At 43.8% G+C, this 22,926-nt stretch overlaps 1 protein-coding gene and 1 long non-coding RNA gene across 2 annotated transcripts; one reads left to right on the top strand and one right to left on the bottom strand.

Annotated features, from left to right (window-relative positions):
- Positions 1-3,459: 3,459 nt before the first annotated feature.
- On the bottom strand, positions 3,460-6,119 carry LOC144380297 (uncharacterized). Its single transcript, XR_013444377.1, has 3 exons — positions 5,665-6,119; positions 5,322-5,480; positions 3,460-4,878 (listed from the first exon to the last, which is right to left on the bottom strand). It is a non-coding gene; the product is annotated as an uncharacterized LOC144380297 (long non-coding RNA).
- A 2,068-nt stretch (positions 6,120-8,187) lies between these two features.
- Positions 8,188-22,715, top strand: NLRP7 (NLR family pyrin domain containing 7). Its single transcript, XM_036092052.2, has 8 exons — positions 8,188-8,212; positions 8,305-9,904; positions 11,323-11,493; positions 13,459-13,626; positions 16,920-17,090; positions 17,406-17,576; positions 19,530-19,697; positions 22,403-22,715. Exons 1-8 carry the CDS (start codon positions 8,188-8,190, stop codon positions 22,713-22,715), a joined length of 2,787 nt encoding a protein of 928 aa, XP_035947945.2.
- Positions 22,716-22,926: the final 211 nt, after the last annotated feature.

The following is a 22,926-nucleotide window of genomic DNA, read 5'->3' as shown; positions in this document are numbered from 1 at the left end:
GCCAGGTGTTCAGCATATAATTTAGCCCTGTTGAAAGAATTGGATGCGGTAATTGGGTAAAAATGATCCTTTAAAATGCAGAAGAGGAATTTACAGAGGTTGCGTGCCAATTCTCACCCAGCTGTTAAGTGTTGAAGCCAGTATTCTACTCAAAGCAGTCTTATCCCAGAACCCATGATCTTGATTCCTCTAATTGATTCAAATAGATGCCACTCTAAAGGCTCCAATAATTATACAGAAAAAATAAGGACAATTCAGAAGAGTAAAATCAACTAGTTAAACACAGAATAAAGTATTCTGTTAAGCCAGCAGACAGATTCAGCAAAGTGTGTCAAAACCTGATGGATTTTCAAGGCTGGTGATCATTATACAATACTCACTGCATAATTACAGTGGAAAGAGAAAAGTTATACTTGCAATGTTGTTTAGAACTGCAGCAACGAAGAGAATCTTATATGGAAATAGTATACATATACCCAAACATTCTGCTGTCGTATTAACAATGCAATGCAACGGAGGATTCTTATTGCCAGCCTTAGTCTTTAATTAGCATGCATTTTATTTGTAAAACATATTTAATAGGAAAACAATTCGGCTACGTTTTGGAGACTTGTCAGAGAAGGACCAAAAAATATCCTTTGAATTTAGCAGACAAGATCTTAAGAAGAGCAATTTCAGGAGAACAGTAGGACAAGCAGCTAGATTGAAATGAATAAAAACATGCACAAAATTCTTGGGTATATGGGCATAGAATGCTGCTTTTAGAAACTCAACTCGGGAGAGAGAAACCTTTGCACAAAAAGGAGTTTCACTTGAAATCTCAATAACCCTCAAAGGTGTGACACCCAAACATTCAAAGAAAGAAACATTGTATATATGGACCACATCTTCTTTATCCATTCATCTGTTGAAGGGCACCTCGGCTCTTTCCACAGTTTGGCTATTGCGGACATTGCTGCTATGAACATCGGGGTGCATATGGCCCTTCTTTTCACTACATCTGTGTCTTTGGGGTAAATACCCAGGAGTGCAATTGCTGGGTCATAGGGTAGCTCTAGTTTTACATTTTTGAGGAACCTGCACACTGTTCTCCAAAGTGGCTGTACCAACTTGCATCCCCACCAACAGTGTAAGAGGGTTCCCCTTTCTCCACACCCTCTCCAACATTTGTTGTTTCTTGCCCTGTCCATTTTTGCCATTCTAACTGGTGTAAGGTGGTATCTCAGTGTGGTTTTGATTTGGATTTCCCTGATGGCTAATGATGATGAACATTTTTTCATGTGCCTGTTAGCCATTTGTATGTCTTCTTCAGAGAAGTGTCTGTTCATCTCTTCTGCCCACTTTTTGACTTGATTATTTGTTTTTTGGGTGTTGAATTTGAGAAGTTCTTTATAGATTTTGGATACCAGCCCTTTATCTGTACTGTCATTTGCAAATATCTTCTCCCATTCTGTGGGTTGCCCCTTTGTTTTGTTGACTCTTTCCTTTGCTGTGCAGAAGCTTTTTATTTTGATGAAGTCCCAAAAGTTCATTTTTGCTTTTGTTTCACTAGCTTTTGGAGATGTATCTTGAAAGAAGTTGCTGTGGCCGACGTCAAAGAGGTTACTGCCTATGTTCTCCTCTAGGATTTTGATGGATTCCTGTCTCACATTGAGGTCTTTCATCCCTTTAGAGTTTATCTTTGTGTGTGGCGTTCGAGAATGGTCGAGTTTCATTCTTCTTTTTTTTTTTTTTTAAAGATTTTATTTATTTATTTGAGAGAGAGAGAATGAGAGAGAGCACATGAGAGGGGGGAGGGTCAGAGGGAGAAGCAGACTCCCTGCCGAGCAGGGAGCCCGATGCGGGACTCGATCCCAGGACTCCAGGATCATGACCTGAGCCGAAGGCAGTCGCTTAACCAACTGAGCCACCCAGGCGCCCCGAGTTTCATTCTTCTGCATGTGGCTGTCCAATTCTCCCAGCACCATTTATTGAAGAGACTTTTTTCCATTGCATATTTTTTCCTGCTTTGTCGAAGATTATTTGACCATAGATTGAGGGTCCATATCTGGGCTCTCTATTCTGTTCCATTGGTCTGTATGTCCGTTTTTGTGCCAGTACCATGCTGTCTTGGTGATCACTGCTTTGTAATATAGCTTGAAATCAGGCAACGTGATGCCCCAGCTTTGTTTTTCTTTTTCAACATTTCCTTGGCGATTCAGTGTCTTTTCTGATTCCATACAAATTTTAGGATTGTTTGTTCCAGCACTTTGAAAAATGCCATTGGTATTTTGATTGGGATGATGTTGAAAGTATAGATTGCTCTGGGCATCATAAACATTTTAACAATGTTTATTCTTCCGATCCATGAGCATGGAATGTTTTTCCATCTTTTCATGTCTTCTTCAATTTCTTTCATAAGTGTTCTGTAGTTCCTAGAGTATAGATCCTTTACCTCTTTGGTTAGGTTTATTCCAAAGTATCTTGTGGTTTTTGGTGCTATTGTAAATGGAATCGATTTCCTAATTTACAATGGAATATTACTCAGCCATCAGAAAAGATGAATACCCACCATCTGCATCGACATGGATGGAACTGGAGGGGATTATGTTAAGTGAAATAAGTCAAACAGAGAAAGACAATTATCATATAGTTTCACTTATATGTGGAACATAAGGAATAGCATAGAGGACATTAGGAGATGGAGGGGGAAAATTAAGGGGGAAAAATCAGAAAGGGAGATGAACCATGAGAGACTATGGACTCCGGGAAACAAACTGAGGGTTTTAGAGGGGAGGGGGGTGGGAGATGCATTAGCCCAGTAATGGGTATTAAGGGGGGCACGTTCTGCATGGAGCACTGGGTGTTATATGCAAACAATGAATCATGGAACATTACATCAAAAAGTAATGATGTACTGTATGGTGACTAACAGAACATCATCATCATCATAATAATAATAATAAAGAAGATGGTGGAGGCAATTTAAATGGTGGGTTTTCTTTCTCCCTCTGAGGATGACAGTCCTGCCTTGTTCAGGAGAGACTCCTGGCCTGGCTTAGACAGGTTCTAATGGCACTGGGCATTCTGTTAAATTATTTTTGAATCGTGGTTTCTTATCAGTTCATGCAGTGGCCTGTTCTGGACACATAGTTCCTCTTTTACAAACTCAAGCAGCTCTGCAGGCACCATCTGCCACCCACAAAACTCACTTACTCCAACAGGAGTCTGCTTAAACCCATCCTTCTCCCCTGATGCCCATTGACTTGGGATGTTACTTAACATTTCTGTCTCAATTTCTTCATTCATAAATGAGGATGTTAAGAGCACATGTACCTCACAGAATTATAGGATGATTAAGTGAAAAAATGTAATGACTAGCTCATGGTGTATATTTCAGGGATAAATATGGGATTATTGGTCTTTCTAGTTGATTTTCTGAACCCTAAAGTGTGTGTGTGTGTGTGTGTGTGTGAATAAACAAGCATACACTTTATGCATTTGGTTAGTTAGTTAGCTAGCTAGTTATTGTGCTTAGTTGTAGTTCAGGGCACTGGTGGTCATGCAATACTATCTTGATTTGAATCCTGGATCAGCCAGTCACAATCCGTAATTGAGCATTAGTTTTTTATTTAAGATTTTATTTTTTATTTTTTATTCATTTATTTATTTTTATTATGTTCAGTTAGTCCCTGTGTAGTACATCATTAGTTTTTGATGTGGTGTTCAATGATTCATTAGTTGTGTATAACACCCAGACAAAGACCCCATCAAAAAGGAGAATTACAGACCAATATCCCTGATGAACATGGATGCCAAAATACTCAACAAGATCCTAGCCAATAGGATCCAACAGTACATTAAAGAGGATTATTCACCAGGACCAAGTGGGATATATTCCTGGGATGCAAGGGTGGTTCAACATTTGCAAATCAATCAATGTGATAGAACACATTAATAAAAGACAAGAACCATATGATCCTCTCAAGTGATGCAGAAAAAGCATTTGACAAAATACAACATCCTTTCCTGATTAAGACTCTTCAGAGTGTAGGGATAGGGGGAACATTCCTCAATATCATAAAAACCATCTATGAAAAGCCCACAGTGAATATCATCCTCAATGGGGAAAAGCTGAGAGCCTTTCCCTTAAGGTCAGGAACGCGGCAGGGATGCCCACTCTCGCCACTACTATTCAGTATAGTGCTAGAAGTTCTAGCATCAGCAATAAGATTTTGTTTTATTTATTTGAGACAGACAGAGAGAGAGAGAACATGAGTGGGGAATGGGGGGAGAGAGGTAGGGGTAGAGGAAGAATGAGACGCAGACTCCACACTGATCAGGGAGCCTGATGCAGGACTCGATCCCAGGACCCTGGGATCATGACCTGAGCCGAAGGCAGATGCTTAAATACCTGAGCCACCCAGGTGCCCCTGAGCATTAGTTTTTAACATCAGTAAAAGTGAAACGTTAATTGTACCTCCTTCAAAATTAATACACATAAGAATTAATACAAAATAAGTCAAATGAATACACATTTAAATGTCAACATAAATCAATACCATCAACCATAGAATGAATGAACTTGACCATTATGATGAATTTTAGTTAACATAGAGTATGGATGGATCTTAATATACTTGGTATGAAGGCAGGAGGTAGCTAATTGCAGCTACATCAGCGATTTTCAAACGGGTGATTTCACCCCCCAGGGGACATTTGACAATGTTTGGAGACATTTCTGGTGGTCAAAACAGGAGGGTGTAATTGATATCGAGGGAGTGGTGGCCAAGGCTGCTGGTAAACATCCGGCAGAGGCGCAGGATGGTCCCCTCAGCAAAGAATCATCCATCTCAAAATGTTGATGGTGCGGAAGTTGGAAACCCTGATCCAGATGGTCTAGGACAGAGAGTGCACATTAGAATGGCCTGGGGGAGATTGTAAAGCCCCCTGCTTCCTGGAAGCCCACCCCAGACCAATTCAATTAGGATCCCTGAAAGAGGCTCCAGGTAATTTCAATGTGGGTCTCATGTTTTAAAGATTGAAAACCACCCCTTGGTAATCATAGTGGGAGCAATTTCACCCTGGGCAGGAAGAGCTGCCCCCACCCAGGGTCCCGCTGGCCGGTCGTGGAGCTTGGGCCAGCAGAGTAATTCTTATTGGAGATTTTGTTTGCATAGAATACCCTCAGGCTGCAAGTAAACCAAGCCTAAGAGAGGTGAGTGCCAGTTCTAATTTTTGTTTTACTTATGATATTTTTTCTTTCCTTTATTTGAGTATAGTTGACACACAATATTATATTAGTTTCAGATGTACGACACAGTGATCCACAAGTTATGCACCATGCTGTGCTCGCCACAGTATCGTTGATATCTTCCAGGCCTTGTACCTATTGAAGTAAACAGCAGCGCTTGGTTGAGTCTCTACCACAGAACTTTGCAAGCTTAATGGGGTGGCCTGAGGCTTTTAGAAGGGTTTTTGAGGTCCTCCAGCTGAAGTCTCTAAGTATGAGAAAACAGATTTGGAGCACACATTGTGATTCCAGATGTAATTTCTTTCTTATATTATTCTAAAGCGTCCACTGAGGTGTAATCATCCTGTAAAATCCGCCCATTTTAAGGAAACAATTTTTTAAACAGAGTTGTGCAACCATCCCCCAAACCAAAGTCAGAACCTCTTCCTCACCCCAAAGAGCACCTTCATGCTCACGTGCACTCTCCTTGGGTTGCCACGGTCACCACGGACAGGGCACTCTGCCTGTGAGCCGAGCTTGGTCTTCCGTCTGTGATTTGGGATGGCATCCTAGATTCCCAAAGATAGGCGTGGTGTCACAGGTCATGTAGACTGAAGGACCGCCGTGCGCTCATGCAATTTACGGGTATTTCCCCCCAATGCTTGTGGTGACAGAGCATCAGGGATGAGCTGCTGCTAATTATGCGTGCTGCACCTAACAATTTTGTAGTTTTAGGGTGCAGCCTATCGCTAGCTCCTTGCCCAAGGGGCCTTGCTTTTACAAAGCCTGGTCTTCCTCCTGTGTCGCTGACCCCTATTTAAAACAAATGCCTGCACCCCCAACACGGAGCCCATGGGGATTCGGCTCCTTTGCCAACCCACTTGCTGTCCTTTCTCCAAGGCTGCCTCTCAAGGGCTGCTTTTATCTGACTCTGCACATTTCCAGCTGCTGACCCCCTTCTTTTCTGAAGCCACTCCTTCTGGGGGGGGCGGAGCAAACCTCTTGCACAGTGGCTACACCAAGGGTGTGTCTACTGCCATGATCAAAGGGCATATCACCCAGGGAAGGAGCCTCTGTGTTTGCACGGTTCCATGCAAGGCTTGTTTTCCACAAGTTCCCAGAAGATGCGGCTGGTCTGAGGGCCACACTTGGGGAACCACGGCCCTAGGCCTCCGATGCACCACGAGAAGCACAGATAATAGAATTTACCCGATCACGCTTTGCAAGGATTAAATGGGATCTATGGAAGAGCCTATAATAGTCCACAGCAGATAGAAAATACTCAGATGTTAATTATCATAATAGCTCTTTAAAAAGACAGGGATTACAGAAACATGTGAAAGGAAATTATCCAGTTAGAGGGGTTACATTTATAATGTGAACATTTAATGATTTCATATTTTGCCCTTTGCTTAATTCTGTCACTTCTTTTTGCATTAGAATATAATTTTATTTTAATTTAAATTCAATTAGCCAACATATAGTATATCATTAGTTTTTGATGTAGTGTTCAATGATTCATTAGTTGCAGATAACACCCAGTGCTCATCACATCACGTGCCCTCCTTAATGCCCATCACCCAGTTACCCCATCCCCCACCCCCCACTTCTGTAACCCTCCGTTTGTTTCCTGGAGTCAAGAGTCTCTCATGGTTTGTCTCCCTCTCTGATTCTGTCACTTCTGAGTAAAAAAGCTATGCTAATTTCCTCTTAATTTTTGAAAATGTGTTTGCATTTGTATGTGCATTTGTGTATACGTACATATAAATCTCTAGTTGTTTATATACGTTAATATTAACCATTATAATTTTTTTTAAGTTTTTATTTATTTATTTGACAGAGAGAGCAAGAGAGAGAGCGAGCACAAGCAGAGGGAGCAGCAGAGGGAGAGGGAGAAGCAGGCTCTCCCCTGAGCAGGGAGCCCAAATCGGGACTTGATCCTAAGACCCTGGGATCGGGACTTGAGCCAAAGGCAGACACTTAACTGACTGAGCCACCCAGGCGCCCCCTAAGGTCCCAATTTAAAATCAAATTTGGGTGATCAGTTTTTACCTATACGGCTGCTACATTATCTTGATTATTTCCAAGAATGGAGATAGTCTTTATTTTTCTTTTTACGAGCTTTATTGACTTGCCTCTCACAATTAAGATTATAATCAATCTCCGATTAGTTGTGTGTGCTGTGATGCAGCGATCCGCGTTTATTTTTTGTGTGGATATCCAACTGATGCAGCACCATTTACGGGAGACTGCTCTTTCCCACAGCTCTGTGCTGTACGATGCTGACCGTGCAAGTCTCTAGTGAGCTGGCCCCATTCTGTCTCGTGGGTCCTTTGTGTACCTTACACCAGTTTCCTATCATTTGCTCTAGTTTATAGTAAGTCTTTACCAGGGTCAGTACTAGGGTGAAGGAAGTGTGCGCCACCATGTCTCCTCCCAGTCTAAACCCTCATGTTTATCTTGGAGTGACTTCCAACTCTTGTTTCTCTGCAAGTGGCTTTATTTTACATCTTTGCATTTCCACATAAACTTGAAACTTAACAAGTAGATAAATCTATAGAAACAGAAGGCAGATTAGTGGTAGCCAGAGCCCGGGTAAGGGGGAAATGGGCAGTGACTGCTTCATGAGTCTGGGTATCTATGTGGGTGATGAAAATGTTCTGGCACAAGATGATGGTTGTTTTCAATGCCACTGAATCGTACACTTTAAACTGGTTAAACATTTTATGCATATTTTTACCGTAATAAGAATGAAATATTTTTTTGAAACGGAAGATATTTAAAGTTCTCTCAATCTACAATAATACATGATCTACAAAGTACAGATAACCCTGTGGGTCAAGCTATCCCCCGTGGGTATTTTACAAAGTGCAAAAAAGACTGGATAACTGGAAGCTGGGGGAAGCAGAAGGGGACTTGCTGGTTAGAAAAGCCAGGTGGTTCAGTACTGTCTTAGAAGTTTGGTGTTTGGTAGCATGCAAGATAACTTGCCCGTTCTTGGTATTCCTCATTTCCAGTCCTTTACAAAGTGTATTTTCAAGGTGAGTATAATCACTGGCACCCCAACTTTGTCCCATCCCATATCACTACAGGTGAAGAGGAGCAAGATAGAAACGCAATGGAGGAATCTTCTATCCTGAAGACCTTTTCGCCAGGAAATGGTGATGAGTTTCACTACAACGTCACCCAGAGAAGCCAAAGGTTCATATCTTTCTTGAATCCCAAAATACCCACACAGCTAAAGTCACACACGGTGGTGCTGCATGGTCCCGCGGGCGTGGGGAAGACCACTCTGGCCAAGAAGTGCATGCTGGACTGGACGCAGGACAACCTCGCACAGACCTGCCCCCACGCCTTCTATCTCAGCTGCAAGGTGCTCAGCCGCAAGGGGACGTGCTCCTTCGCAGAGCTGCTGGCCGAGAGCGCCCCAGACCTGCAGGATGCCCTTCCGCAGGTCCTCGCCCAGGCGCAGAAACTCCTGTTCATCATTGATGCTTTTGAGGAGCTGCGTGTGCCCTCGGGAGTGGGGGCGCTGGTGCACGACCTGTGTGGCGACTGGAGGTCGCAGAGACCTGCGCCTGTCCTCCTGGGGAGCTTGCTGACGAGAAAGCTCTTACCCACGGCCACCCTACTGGTCACCACGCGGCCCGAGGCCCTGAGGGAGCTGCAGTTCCTGGTGGAGCGGCCACTCTTGGTGGAGATGGAAGGGCTCTCAGAACGCGACAGGAGGGCGTATTTCCTGCGACACTTTGGAGGGGAGGCTCAGGCGCTGCGCGCTTTCCACCTGATGAAGAGCAATGCGGCGCTGTTCCGCATGGGCGCGGCGCCCGCCGTGTGCTGGATGGTGTGCACTTGCCTGAGGCTGCAGATGGACGAGGGCGAGGACCCCCGCCCCACCTGCCAGACCACCACGTCGCTGCTGCTGTGCTTTCTCCGCAGTCGGTTCGCGCCCGTGCAGGGCAGCTGCCCAGGTCCACACCTCGGGGCTGCGCTGCACGCCCTGTGCCTGCTGGCCGCCGAGGGCACGTGGGCGCAGACCTCGGTGTTTGATGGACACGACCTGCGCAGGCTGGGCATGGACGAGTCTGACCTGCGCCCTTTCCTGGACAGGAGCATCCTCCAGAAGGGCAGAGACCATGAGGGCTGCTACTGCTTCATCCACCTGAGTGTCCAGCAGTTCCTGGCCGCTGCGCTCTACGTTCTGGGCAGCGAGGACCACCAAGACATGGGGAGCCCCAGCTGGAACATTGGGGGTGTGCAGAGGCTGCTGTCCAAGGAAGAAGGACTCAAGAACCCCCACCTGGCCCCCGTGGGGCGCTTCCTATTCGGCCTCGCCAATGAAAAGAGGGCCAGGGAGCTGGGGACCACGTTTGGCTGCCCGGTGTCCACGGAGCTCAAGCAGGAGCTACTGGAATGCAGAATAAGGTCCGCCGAGAACAGACCCTTCTCCTCGGTGACCGACACGAAGGAGATTTTGTACTGTCTCTACGAATCCCAAGAGGAGCAGCTTGTGAAGGAGGCCATGGCCCAGGTCACGGAAGTGTCCCTGCATTTGCAAGATACCTCGGACATGGTGCACGCAGCATTCTGCCTCAAGCACTGTGAAAACTTGCAGAAAATGTGGCTGCGGGTAGAAAAGGGGATGTTCCTGGAGAACGATGCCGCATGGGAATCAGAGGCTCAGGCTGACCGGTAAGGATCTGCCCTGTTCACTCTGTTAGTGCCCCCTCTTCAGCCTCATCCCCGCTGCATTAGGAACAGGGCAGAGTGTCCTGCTCCCAGTGGCTTAGGGTCAGAATTTTCTTCTTGCCAGAATTTCTTCTGCCGGCTTGCCATTCAAGGTGGGGAGCACAATGCTCAGATTAGGGATGGAACTTTACTTTGTTCAGTGTTATATCTTACATGTGGGGCACAAGTCCAGGGCATCCCTAGACATTCTGGACACCTCACATATTTTTCTTTACAATTCTTTATCCTTTTCTTAAACTGGAGCCACCATACTGTACCCATACCACCATCCCCAGGACTTCGATCTGAAACTTTGTACCTACTGACCACTCTGACCCATTTTATCCACACCCTGCCTCTGGCAACCACCCATCTGTTCTAGGAATTCATGGGTTTTTTTGTTCGTTTGGTGTTTTTTTTTGTTTGTTTTGTTTTGTTTTTTTTTAGAGTCCACATAGAAATAAGATCATACAGTATTTGTCTTTCTGCCTGACTTTATTTCACGTAGCCTAATGCTCCCCAGATCCATCCATGTTGTCACAAATGGCAAAATTTCCTTTTTTGTGGCTGAATAATATTCTGTCAGATACACATACCATATTTTCTTTACCCATTCATCTATCAGTGGACACTTAGGTTGCTTCTATGTTTGGGTGTTGTAAATAATGGTGCAGCGAATGTGGGCGTATAGATACTTTATCAAGAGTGTGATTTCAAAAAAAAAAACAGTGTGATTTCATTTTCTCCAAATACCCAGAAATGGGATTGCTGGATCATACTGTAATTTTATTTTTTTGAGGAAACTCCATACTGTTTTCCCTAGTAACTGGGGCAATTTACAATCCCACCAACAGGGCACGAGGATTCCCGTTTCTCCACATCCCCCCAACACTTACTCTCTGTCTTTTTGATGGCAACCATTCTGACTGGTGTGAGGTGATAGCTCATCATGGTTTTGATTTGTATTTCCCTGATGATGAGTGATGTGGAGCATCTTTTCTTGGCCATCTGGATGTCTTCTTTGGAAAACCATCTATTCAGCTCCTCTGTCCATTTTTTTAATTAAAAAAATTTTATTACGTTCAATTAGTCAACTTCTAATACATCATTAGTTTTTGATGTAGTGTTCAACGATTCATTAATTGCATATAACACCCCGTGCCCATTTTTAAATCAGTTTTTTTAAATGAATTGTATGAATTCTTTATATGTTTTGGATATTAACCCCTTGTCAGATATATGATTTGCAAATATTTCCTCCCATTCTGCAGGCTGCCTTTTCATTTTGTTGGTGGTTCCCTTTGGGGGACTGTCTACCAATTCTTGTTACTTCTCCCATACATGCTTTTCAATAGGTGCTCTGGTCCATCCCTTCCTTCTAGGTCACAGCACGACCACGTCTTGCTCCATCTCTGGATCGATCTCTGCTCAGTGTTCAGTTCAAACGAGAATCTGTGCTTCTTGGATGTGAGCCAAAGCTTCCTAAGTCACTCCTCAGTGAGGATTCTTTGTGAGCAAATCACCCGTGTCACCTGTCATCTCCAGAAAGTGGTGTAAGTAGACACCGATCCTGTAACGATGATCCCCAGGCGTTTTTAATGTGGCAGCACTATTTGAATGCCTGACCAGGCTCTGACCAACCAGGTGCTCAGAATACAAAGAATTGAAATGGTGGCTAGTGGGAGAATCGTATGTTGCATTGAGTTATTGTCATGAAATTCAGCCAAGTGTTTGGATGTTTCCATACATCTGCTATGGGCATATTTGAAACTCAGCCTGTGGGAAATATAGGTACATGCATATCAGAAGGGCACCTGGTGGGAACTGGGAAATATTCCAGAAAGCACAGTTTTAAATACATGAATAAGAACGTGTCGGCGAGGCAATGGTGAATTTATAACCAGTGTGTAGAACAGGATTGAGAGAGGAGTCTGAGTAAGGTAGGTTAGGGCAGAAGCAAATCATGATGGAGCCGCCTGGGCAGGTGACTGTTAGGGTTTAAAAGGTTCAACCAACACATGTCCAAGTGATGAACTTCATAAGTTCTGTTCAAAATTACAGATGGATACATTACTGAAACTCCCCCCACTTCCCCAGAACAACATGCCTTAGAAAGTTTAATTAAGCCCCCGAAAATGTGCTATTTACTTGGGATAAAATACCTATGCCAAACATCAGTTGACTTGCTTATCTCAGAATGCCATGGGACTTGTGTGTTCAAAGCAATGAAATCTGACACGGGTTGGTGTCAGCAAAGATAGCAATTTCTTCTGTATGGCCTTGAAAGTTTACATTGCTCTGTAATGCTCAAGTCCTTACATGAGAAATGAGAATTAGAAGGCACCTGTAATTTGTTCTGCTAAGAGTTTAGGACAATGTAAGCAGGGCTTCTGAAAGGCTGGCATCCCCCTTAATCTGGTTCTCCCTGTGCTGAAAATTTCATTTTGAAGCCTCTTTTGGATAAGCTGCAGGGAACATTCATTATCTGACAATGAAGGGTCAAGGGTTATAAGACCAACTGTGGGTTTAGGAAGAAGTGTGGGTTTAGAAGTGTGGGAGAAGAGAGTATCCATTCCCCACCCAACAGGGGGATGGATTGCCAGGTTTGGAGGTACAACCTAAAAACAGGCAAAGAGCCTCTAGAACTCAAGTGAAAATGAACATCTGAAATAGGAGGGTAGTGGGCAATAATGGTGGGTGCGGAGTCTATCCCAAATTAGGATGCATTAAGCATGCTTCAAAAAGAGGTCCTGAGAAAGTGCTTTCCCACTTATTCCTACTTTGCCCACAGGATCACTTATGAGCTAGATTCATTATGTATAACACGAGCTTGATTGACTCTTACTCTAAAGAAGGTGGCACAGTCCAGGTGCCGGAAAAAAGTCTTACTATTTTTTTAATGCTGAATTATTTCTTGAAGCCCACAGTTGGATTAGAGAAAATCTATGTTCTTTTCCACCTAGGATTTATTTTAATCCTATTTGAAATTCCACATTCATGTTAGCAGAGAGGGAAATTAAAAAACCAAACAAACAAAACCCCCAACTCTTCATGGTCCACACCTTCAAAGAGTCTAATTTATTTGCTAACTCATAAACGATAACGTAGTGTAACCTAAGTGGAAACTGATCTGTGGGAATGCAAATGGCCGTGTGGGGTGATAGTAAGAAATAGCTTATTCTTGCTAGGAGAAGTCAGGCATCGAGGAGGAGGAGGATGGGAGCTGAATGCTGAAGGAGATACAGGGTAGGACACAAAACTCAAGGAGAGGATAGATAGCTCCTCTGAAGAACAGCATGAACCAGGTCACAAGGGTGACCAAGCCCTCCAGCATCCGACCCATCTTCCTCCCACCACCACAGACTACCTCCTTTGCAGTCCCTGCTTCTCTTCATTCCAGCTGCCCTTCACATCAGTGGTTTTCTTGACCATCTTCCCATTGTCCACCTTGTCTGGAGACCACTCCTCTCCCTGCGTTCACAGCACTCAAGACGGAATCCCTTTTCATTTTTTCCTAGGATTAAAAATGTTTCCCCTGCTGATGCTTACCGGGACTTGTGTCTAGCTCTTGTTGGTAAGAAGACTCTGACACACCTGGTCCTGGAAGGTGGCGTCCACAGTGACAAGCTGCTGCTTCTGCTGTGTGAGACTCTGAGGCACCCGAGATGCAATCTGCGGTATCTGAGGTAGATCTCACAGTCCTTGCTCTTCTCCATTGGGGGATGCCGCATTCCCCTGACCCCCTGCACTTCTGGCCGAACTGGAAGGAAGGCAGAGCCACATGTCAGGACACCATGCCAAACAGTGGACATAGTCTCAAACAGAGGCAGAAAGCCCGTGCACATTCTCTTTCTCCAGCCAGCTTGTCTCATGCATTGAAGAGTGAGCCCTGAGGGCAAAGGAACACCCAGAATTCTGCATCCCCCTCTAGCTTGGGGACTTGGTATTTTAGACCCCGTGTTGTCTACCCGTTGTGGTTCAGAGCATCCATCATGACCACTCAGTAACATTGCAGAAGAATCCAGTGTCCTGGGTCCTGGTATGTCTGGTCTGAGCCATTCCTCAGTGAGCCCTCCTAGTGAGGGCTCCGATTGTCATTACCTGTCTCTAGGGGACTCTTTTTCCTTCCCTCTATTTAGTTGAGTGGCAGCCTGCCTTACTGGCTAACAGCACAGATTGTTTTTTGGATTTGGAAATGAGCTCAAATCCTTGCTCTAACATTTATGACCACTAGGATTTTGAGCTGCTTCCTCATCCATAAAGCGGGGTTTTAAGAATTGATGTGACGTGCTTTGCATAGGGGCCAGGCGCAAAGGGTAGCTCTTACCATATTGATGATTTCTGAGCTGTGTCTCATTTACTTAGAAAAACATCTGTTACTCTGAAGTTTTGGTAATGGATGTTTTAAGTGGATACACTGAAGCTCCAAAATGACAAATAGCTGACTCAGAATCTCCCATTTATGCTCACACGATTTGAGACCCTTCACATTTCACCCTGTATTCCAATTACTTAAGTAAACGTAGGACATCCTTATTATATAGGCTAATCTGAGGGAAGAAATGTACTCATTTTAAGAACTCCCAATTTCACCCATGACATACATTCTACTGGGCACAGAATATGGATGGATTATATTCTCTAATTGTTGGACATGAAGGTATTGTCTCCCTGCAAAGCACAGATGGGGAAAGATATTACGAAGGTTAAGTAATTTGCAAAGATTTTGAACATAGTAAGAGTATGATGCAAACAACAGACATGTACTAGAGTCCTGTAGTCTGATCTTTGTGTGCAAGTGTAGCTGGGTTTTAAAGCCCAGTATAAGGGATTAATGGATTTCCTCAATGATCTCCAAAACAGCTGTACTATATTCATATGCTCATCAACAGAAGGAGTTCCCAGTTTTTATTCTTTTTATTTTTTTAAAATTTTTTTATTGTTATGTTAATCCCCATACATTACATCATTAGTTTTAGATATAGTGTTCCATGATTCATTGTTTATGCATAACACCCAGTGCTCCATGCAGAACGTGCCCTCCTCAATACCCATCACCAGGCTAACCCATCCTCCCAACCCCCTCCCCTCTAGAACCCTCAGTTTGTTTTTCAGAGTCCATCGTCTCTCATGGTTCTTCTCCCCCTCCGATTTCCCCCCCTTCATTCTTCCCCTCCTGCTACATTCTTCTTCTTCTTTTTTTCTTTCTTAACATATATTGCATTATTTGTTTCAGAGGTACAGATCTGAGATTCAACAGTCCTGCACAATTCACAGCGCTTACCAGAACACATACCCTCCCCAGTGTCCATCACCCAGTCACCCCATCCCTCCCACCCCACCCCCCACTCCAGCAACCCTCAGTTTGTTTCCTGAGATTAAGAATTCCTCATATCAGTGAGGTCATATGATACATGTCTTTCTCTGTTTGACTTATTTCGCTCAGCATAATACCCTCCAGTTCCATCCACGTCGTTGCAAATGGCAAGATCTTATTCCTTTTGATGGCTGCATAATATTCCATTGTATATATATACCACATCTTCTTTATCCATTCATCTGTTGATGGACATCTTGGCTCTTTCCACAGTTTGGCTATTGTGGACATTGCTGCTATAAACATCGGGGTGCACGTAGCCTTTCGGGTCCCTACTTTTGTATCTTTGGGGTAAATACCCAGTAGTGCAATTGCTGGATCATATGGTAGCTCTATTTTCAACTTTTTGAGGAACCTCCATACTGTTTTCCAGAGTGGCTGCACCAGCTTGCATTCCCACCAACAGTGTAGGAGGGTTCCCCTTTCTCCGCATCCCCGCCAACATCTGTCATTTCCTGACTTGTTAATTTTAGCCATTCTGACTGGTGTGAGGTGGTATCTCATTGAGGTTTTGATTTGGATTTCCCTGATGCCGAGCGATATTGAACACTTTTTCATGTGTCTGTTGGCCATTTGGATGTCTTCTTTGGAGAAATGTCTGTTCATGTCTTCTGCCCATTTCTTGATTGGATTCTTTGTTCTTTTGGTGTTGAGTTTGATGAGTTCTTTATAGATTTTGGATACTAGCCCTTTATCTGATATGTCATTTGCAAATATCTTCTCCCATTCTGTCAGTTGTCTTTTGGTTTTGTTGACTGTTTCCTTTGCTTTGCAAAAGCTTTTTATCTTGATGAAGTCCCAGTAGTTCATTTTTGCCCTTGCTTCCCTTGCCTTTGGCGATGTTTCTAGGAAGAAGTTGCTGCGGCTGAGGTCGAAGAGGTTGCTGCCTGTGTTCTCCTTTAGGATTTTGATGGACTCCTGTCTCACATTGAGGTCTTTCAACCATTTGGAGTCTATTTTTGTGTGTGGTGTAAGGAAATGGTCCAGTTTCATTCTTCTGCATGTGGCTGTCCAATTTTCCCAACACCATTTGTTGAAGAGACTGTCTTTTTTCCATTGGACATTCTTTCCTGCTTTGTCGAAGATTAGTTGACCATAGAGTTGAGGGTCCATTTCTCCCAGTTTTTATTCTTGCAACACTTAAACTCAACAAATTTTGGACCTGGCTGCCTAGGTGTCAAATGGTATCTTCTTGTTTTAATTTGCATATTCCCTAATAATTCATGAGGTTGACGCTTCTGAGTATCAGGCATCAATTTTTTCCCTATAGAATTGCATATTTAAATCTAAGTGGGATTAGGACAGACTCAGGCAGGTAAAGTGATTGTATAAAATGTAGGGTTTGAGAAATAAAAGCCACATTAGTGAAACTTCATGCATACTTATATTACAGATTTTTTTTCTCTTAGATGATGTTGGATGTTGATCAAATGGCAACAGGGATATTGAAGAAGCAAAGGAGATCAATTCAGGCCAGGGTTGAGCTCCTATTGGAGTAGGATGAAATAGAATTCAAGAGTATAATCTTCAGGGAAACATAATAAGCTGATGTGGTCTCTGTGTCCTCTCAGAAGAATGACTTTCCCCCCATTTATCCCATAGGCTGGGGTCTTGTTCTGACACCACTCAGCAGTGGGCTGATTTCTCCTCGGCCCTTGAAGTCAACCAGTCCCTGAAATGCCTGGATCTCACAGCCAATGAGCTCCCGGACGAGTGCACCAAGTTGCTGTGCATGACTCTGAGACACCCAAAGTGCTTCCTGCAAAGGCTGTTGTAAGTACCGCCTTTCTTCCCATGGAGCATCTCCGTTTTAGGTCTGGGGCCACATGGGGAGGAGCAACGGTAGTACTGGATGTAGAGGGCAACCCATATGGGACCTCCGACTGATGTAGACACCCAGTTCCCAGTTTTGGTCCCAGGTGGATGACTCATGCATTTTGCTGGCCCTTTTCTCATTCATGGTCCTTCACTTTGGTCATGAGCACAATATATAGAGGGTGTAGAATTAACAAGAAGGGCTGTCAGCTGAGGAGGCTGGGCTTTGGAAATGTTCTAACCATCTTGCCAATTGTGTGGTGCTTTTTGCAGGTTGGAAAACTGTCACCTTGCAGAAGCCTGTTGCAAGGAGCTCTCCTCTGCTTTGATTGTCAACCAGAGGTTGACGCACCTGTGCTTGGCCAACAACAACCTTGGGGATGGTGGGGTAAAGCTTTTGTGTGAGGGTCTGAGTTACCCTGACTGTCAACTACAGAATCTGGTGTAAGTCTGTGTGTGCACACACCTGGATTCAGGTAGGACAGATAGAAGAGCACTTAATGATTCTACTTGAATGAAACTGGCAAGATCCTGGTACAAATTAGGGAAAGGACAGGCAGAAACAGATATTAATATTTGCATGTCTTTCAGAGCAGGGATTACCTTCTCGCCTCTTCCTATGCTGGGAATATGGGATAACCAATTGGTTCTCAGGTCTGATGTTTTGTGTATGTTTTTAAAGTACACACGATCTATTTCTTCCCATAATTGGGAATGGATTGAGTTCTGTGGTAGGGCTCAATACATTTTTTTTTCCTGCAAAGGGCCAAATAGTAAATATTTTAGACTTTGTGGGCTATATGGTCTCTTTTGCGATTATTCAACTGTGCCGTTGCTGAGTGAACATGTAAGGAAATCAGTGTGGTTGTGTTACAATAAAACTTTATTCACCAAAAACAGGTGGTGGGCTGGATTTGACCCATGGGCTGTCATTTGCCCTTGTTATATGGGAACAAGCCCAGCATGGAGTACTTGTTCCCATTAGAAGCATACATAGTTAGGGTAACATTCAAGAGATTGTGTAGAGTATGAGGCTTATTTCTGCTCAGAAATTTTTTCTTGGCTTTGATTTCTCTGAGGCTCTTGTTCTACTGGGAAACTTTTGTCTGCCCCTTAGCTTTATGGCTTCCAGCTGGTCCTGGAAACTCTGTATTAATCTAGGATATCCCTTAATCCAGACACGCACCAGTCATTTAAGACTAAAAAGAGAAAACAAGTATTCAGCTTTTGGTGGTAGACAGAGAAAATGAAAACATCTAATGAATATTGTTTAGGTTGACATACGAAGAACATAAAACTTCACAGGGCTGTCTACATAGTGACATCCTATCTTGAGAGTTAGCTTAGGCATCTAAAGAGACAATAAAAAAATGTCCAGTCCTCATCAAGCACTCACTGTGTATGAGGGACTCTACCAAATTTTACAACCTCATGATATAGTTACTTTTATTTCAGATTTACTAACTGGAAAACCAATGCTTAGCCACTTAGCTTGCATGTGGTCACACCTGTGTGGTAGGTATGAAGCCCCCTCTATCAACTGAGTTGCCAGCAATCATTGCTTTAAATACATAGAGTCAACGTTGGATCAAGCCTCCACTTAGACAACATACAAAACTTAATCTTATACTTTTATACCATCCTCCTCCCCAAACTCCTCAGGTTCACTGATGACTTTAGGATCTCACACACTACGAAGCATGGTGTCTTTTGGTCTAGTCATCCTCCATCGCTCTTAGCAGTGGCACTTCAGGATCCACAGCCTCTGTTGCAATTGTGCCATGCTTGGGGCATAGGGCTGGGAGGGTCCACTGCAGACCCATCTGCCTAAAGTTACCATGTGACCATCCTCCTGTGTGGTCTGGCCTCCTAGCTGGAGGACTCCTAGAAGCCTAAGCTTGTAGGAGAGTCTGCAGAGTTTAAATGAGAAACCCAGTCACTAAGATATCAGGAATGTTGAGCTTTTGGTGTGCCACAATTCTGCTCAGACGATTAAATACAAGACATGAAATAAAACATAAAACACCTCTCTCTAAAGGGAAAGAAGTAGAACCTAACCATGCAGAGCATAATAGGGGCCTCAGATTCAGTCTTGGGTCTGTCTGACCCCAGAGCCTAAGTTCTTGACCTATAAGCTATGCTGCTGCTTTAGGAAAATCTGTGTCTTTGGAGATGTGCATCTGCTTCTCCATAATTTATAAAAGGTGGTGGACGAAGGCCAGTTTACCCTTCTGCCACCTAGGCAGGGTGGGAATGATGTAATCATCATCACTTCACTTGTATGTTTTCACATACAGGCCTACCTGAACGTATATATATCGCAGTAGAAGGTGTGTGCTCTTGGAAGTAACCACCTCACAGGGTGTAAGTCACAGACGAATGGGATTGTCTTTGCAGGTTATCCCATTGCAACATAACCAGACGCGGCTGCAGGTACATCTCAAAGCTCCTCCAAGAAGATTCGAGCTTAACGAACTTGGATCTGGGTCTCAATCCCATAGCTACTGGATCGTGGTTTCTCTGTGAGGCCTTGAAGAAGCCAAATTGTAACCTAAGATGTCTAGGGTAGGTGCTTTTGCTCATTTTTAAGGTGTTTTGGAGGTATTTTATCTGAGCTATTTTAGATATTTTAGAATGTAGACTGCAGTAGTGTCTCTCCTGCTCCGCTTTAGGAGGTAAATCCCTGCAGAAATTGTAAGCACCCAGTTACCTGTATTCAAAGTCATTCAGAGGGCCTGGAGGAGTGGGATACAGGTGGGGACGGCCTCCAGAGGAGTGGGCTTCAGGGGCATACTGCTTCTGCTGGGATCCAGTGAGCAGGGCACAGTGGGCCTGTCCCAGCTCAGTGCCCAGGGGACCGTGGATGGATACTGCCCCCCGGAAACGCAGTGGCTTCACCAACAGGATGGTGGGCTGTGCGTCACTTCTCCCTCCCAAGTCTCCATCAAATGCATCTCATTGATGCAACGTATTTTAGAACTAAAACCCTAATGTAAACTGAATCTGTGTCATGTAAATGCTTCCCTAGTCTTGTAGAGATGAGAAAGAACACCAGAACACATGGCGATTTTTGTTTTATGTCTTGGTCGTCCCTGGAGAACTCTTAAAATTCTTAATGGTCAGGCTCCTCACAAAATTGATTAAATTTAGGAGAAGTAGAGCTGGGCATCAAAATCTTTAGAGATATTCCAGAAGATTCCAATATTCTCTAAGTTTGAGCTCCCTTGAATTAGAGGTTGGAAGATGCTGAACAAGCAAATCCACAGTGTCCACAGGTTGGGGTCTATCTTTTTCAGTTGGGGTTCAAGGACTCAGCATCATAGCAGACACATTGAATAGGGTCTCTGACTTCAAAATGTGGTTCAGATCCCATCTGATATTTATTAGCCATGACTTCTGACATTCCATTTTCCCCTCATGGTATGCATGACTTGTCTATAGGACGACTTCTCACAGTGGTGCACTTCATGCGTTTATGGAGTTACATTGTGGGCTTGTCAATCTCATGATAAAGTTTTATGCAGCAAGCACATGAATCAATATTTGTTACCAAATCTCAGGGTGTTCCCTATGACCGAGCCCCTTTCTCTCTAACTTCATCTCGGCTTTTTCTCCCCACCTTGGGGCACATCTTCAACCAGCTTCTTTTCAGTTCCCAGAACACACCCCATTCCTTCCCACCACAAGGTCTTTGTTCTTACTGTTTGGTTTCCTTTTTTCTGACTAGAGCACTCAGACCCTGCAGTTTGCAGGGCTATCTGCTAATATTTCACTTCTCACCTTGGCTATTATGGGGGACAACAAACTAGTTTTGATAGTTCCAGATCTCCTGACTATCCTATTGAAGTCCTCTGTTCTCTATTGATTGGGTAGGAAAATGGCACAATTAGTAGAACTATAATTTTTTGTTTAGTTTTTTTTTTTTATTGAAGTGAAATTCACCTAAAATTAGCCATTTTAAAGTATACAACTCGATAGCTTTGGAATACTTACAGTCTGTTTGATCACCCCATATGGGGCCTCCAGACCCCTCTGCTTTCTGTCTCCATTCTATACCTATCCTGCTATCCATACTAATTCTGTATATTTCATATAAAGAGAGTCATACATATAATAAGTGGCTTTTTGTGTTGGGCTTCTTTCAGTGAGTATAGTATTTTCAAGATTTATCTACGCTGTAGCAAGCATAAATACCTCATTCCTTTATATGGTGGAACAATATCCCATTGTAGGGATATACTACAACTCGTTAATCCATTTATCGATTGTTTTATTTCTGAGGGAATGGGATGCATTTCCTGTGTCTTCAGTGCCTATTACAGTGCCTGGAGCAGCAGAAGGATGGTTAGAGATGCGGCATATACATGTGCAGATGGTGGAGTGCTCAAGGGCCCATGGCTGAGGGGGCATGGGTCAGCCCACTGGACTCTATATAAGCCAGCATGAGGCATATCTACCCTAAATGGTCCCGCCCTCTGTCCTCCACTGGCAAATGCATCTTTTAGTCTGGAAAAGCTCTGGGACAAGGAGATGAGGGATGGAGGTGATGCTAATATATTTCACATTACTGAGTATAATTAATTCACTGTAAGGTCTAGGAGGAAACAGTGTTTGTCTATTCACCAACTCGAAGGCTTCTGTTTTTTTCTTCCTGCCTTCATATCACACCTCACATTCACATCACTTTGAGGCACCTCCTTCCAGATACCAAGCAGATGACCATCTACACTCCCAGTGCTAGCGCTCTCATTTGGGCTGCCAACTCTCACATGGAGTGTTGTGCAGTCTCAGAGTTGGTCCTTGATTTCCAGGTTTGTTTCAGTCTGCAAGCTGGACCAGGACACGTCCATTTCAAAAGACTCAAAAGCTCCCCAGGCCACTGCAGATAAAATCTGAAGGTTTTTCCAGGAGTCTACAAGACTTCCTTCCCAGCTGGGCATTTCAGCTACGCTGGCTTACATCCCACACTTACCACAATGGCTCACTCTCCTTCTTTCACTTTTTCCTATCACTTTCCCAATGAAGAATTCACCAACCATCATAAAGCTACCTAATCCTTCTCTGGCCAATTTACCCTAATCCTGTTCCAGTACCATCGTCCACGGTCTTCAATGTTCTGATGGAAGTCATTAAAATAAGCTCCATGAAGAAAACTATTATTAAAAAAAAATTTTTTTTACTACTAGTTCTGCAGCAAGCCAAGAGTGTGCCTGGTAACACAGTAGGTTCTAAGAAAGAACTGACTGGGTTTCTGTGCTCTTTCCCCACAGGCTCTGTGGCTGCTCCATCACTTCTTCCTGTTGTCAGGGTCTTGCATCTGTTCTCATCAGCACTCAGCGGCTGGAAACTCTGGACCTGGGCCAGAATATCTTGGGGCAGAGTGGAATAACGGTGCTCTTTGAGGCTTTAAAACAGAATAGCAGCCCCTTAAAGACACTCAGGTTGGAGATAGATGAATCTAGTGTGGAAATCCAGAAGCTGTTGAAGGATGTGAAAGATCACAATCCAAATCTGACCATCGAATGCAGTGATGCCAGAGCAAGCCTGTCCCCACGTTGTGACTTCCTGTCTCAAACACCCTGAGACCGTCTTTAGTGATTGTCTTGAAGGGGGTGATCTGATATCTCTAAGACACACCATGAACTAGAGGGTCACATGTGAATTACTGGATCAAAATATAGAATTTAGCACTGCCTTTTCCTCTCTGGTTTACGGGAAATTCTGCACAAGTCACATACCAACTTTATGTCAAAATGTCTGTTATTTCACAAGGACACAAGCATAATAAAAGGCA

Source organism: Halichoerus grypus, chromosome 15 (assembly GCF_964656455.1).
Source record: "Halichoerus grypus chromosome 15, mHalGry1.hap1.1, whole genome shotgun sequence".
Lineage (NCBI taxonomy): Eukaryota > Metazoa > Chordata > Mammalia > Carnivora > Phocidae > Halichoerus > Halichoerus grypus.
Note: the sequence above shows the minus strand (reverse complement) of the source record. Positions and strands in the feature narration are given on the sequence as shown.

Bases quoted from the DNA above. Each gene is read 5' to 3' on its own strand.
- NLRP7 (XM_036092052.2), top strand. From the start codon at position 8,188: ATGCAAGATAACTTGCCCGTTCTTG. The intron at 13,627-16,919 runs GTAGATCTCACA...TTTATCCCATAG, and splicing joins TGCAATCTGCGGTATCTGAG to GCTGGGGTCTTGTTCTGACA. The intron at 19,698-22,402 runs GTAGGTGCTTTT...CTTTCCCCACAG, and splicing joins TGTAACCTAAGATGTCTAGG to GCTCTGTGGCTGCTCCATCA.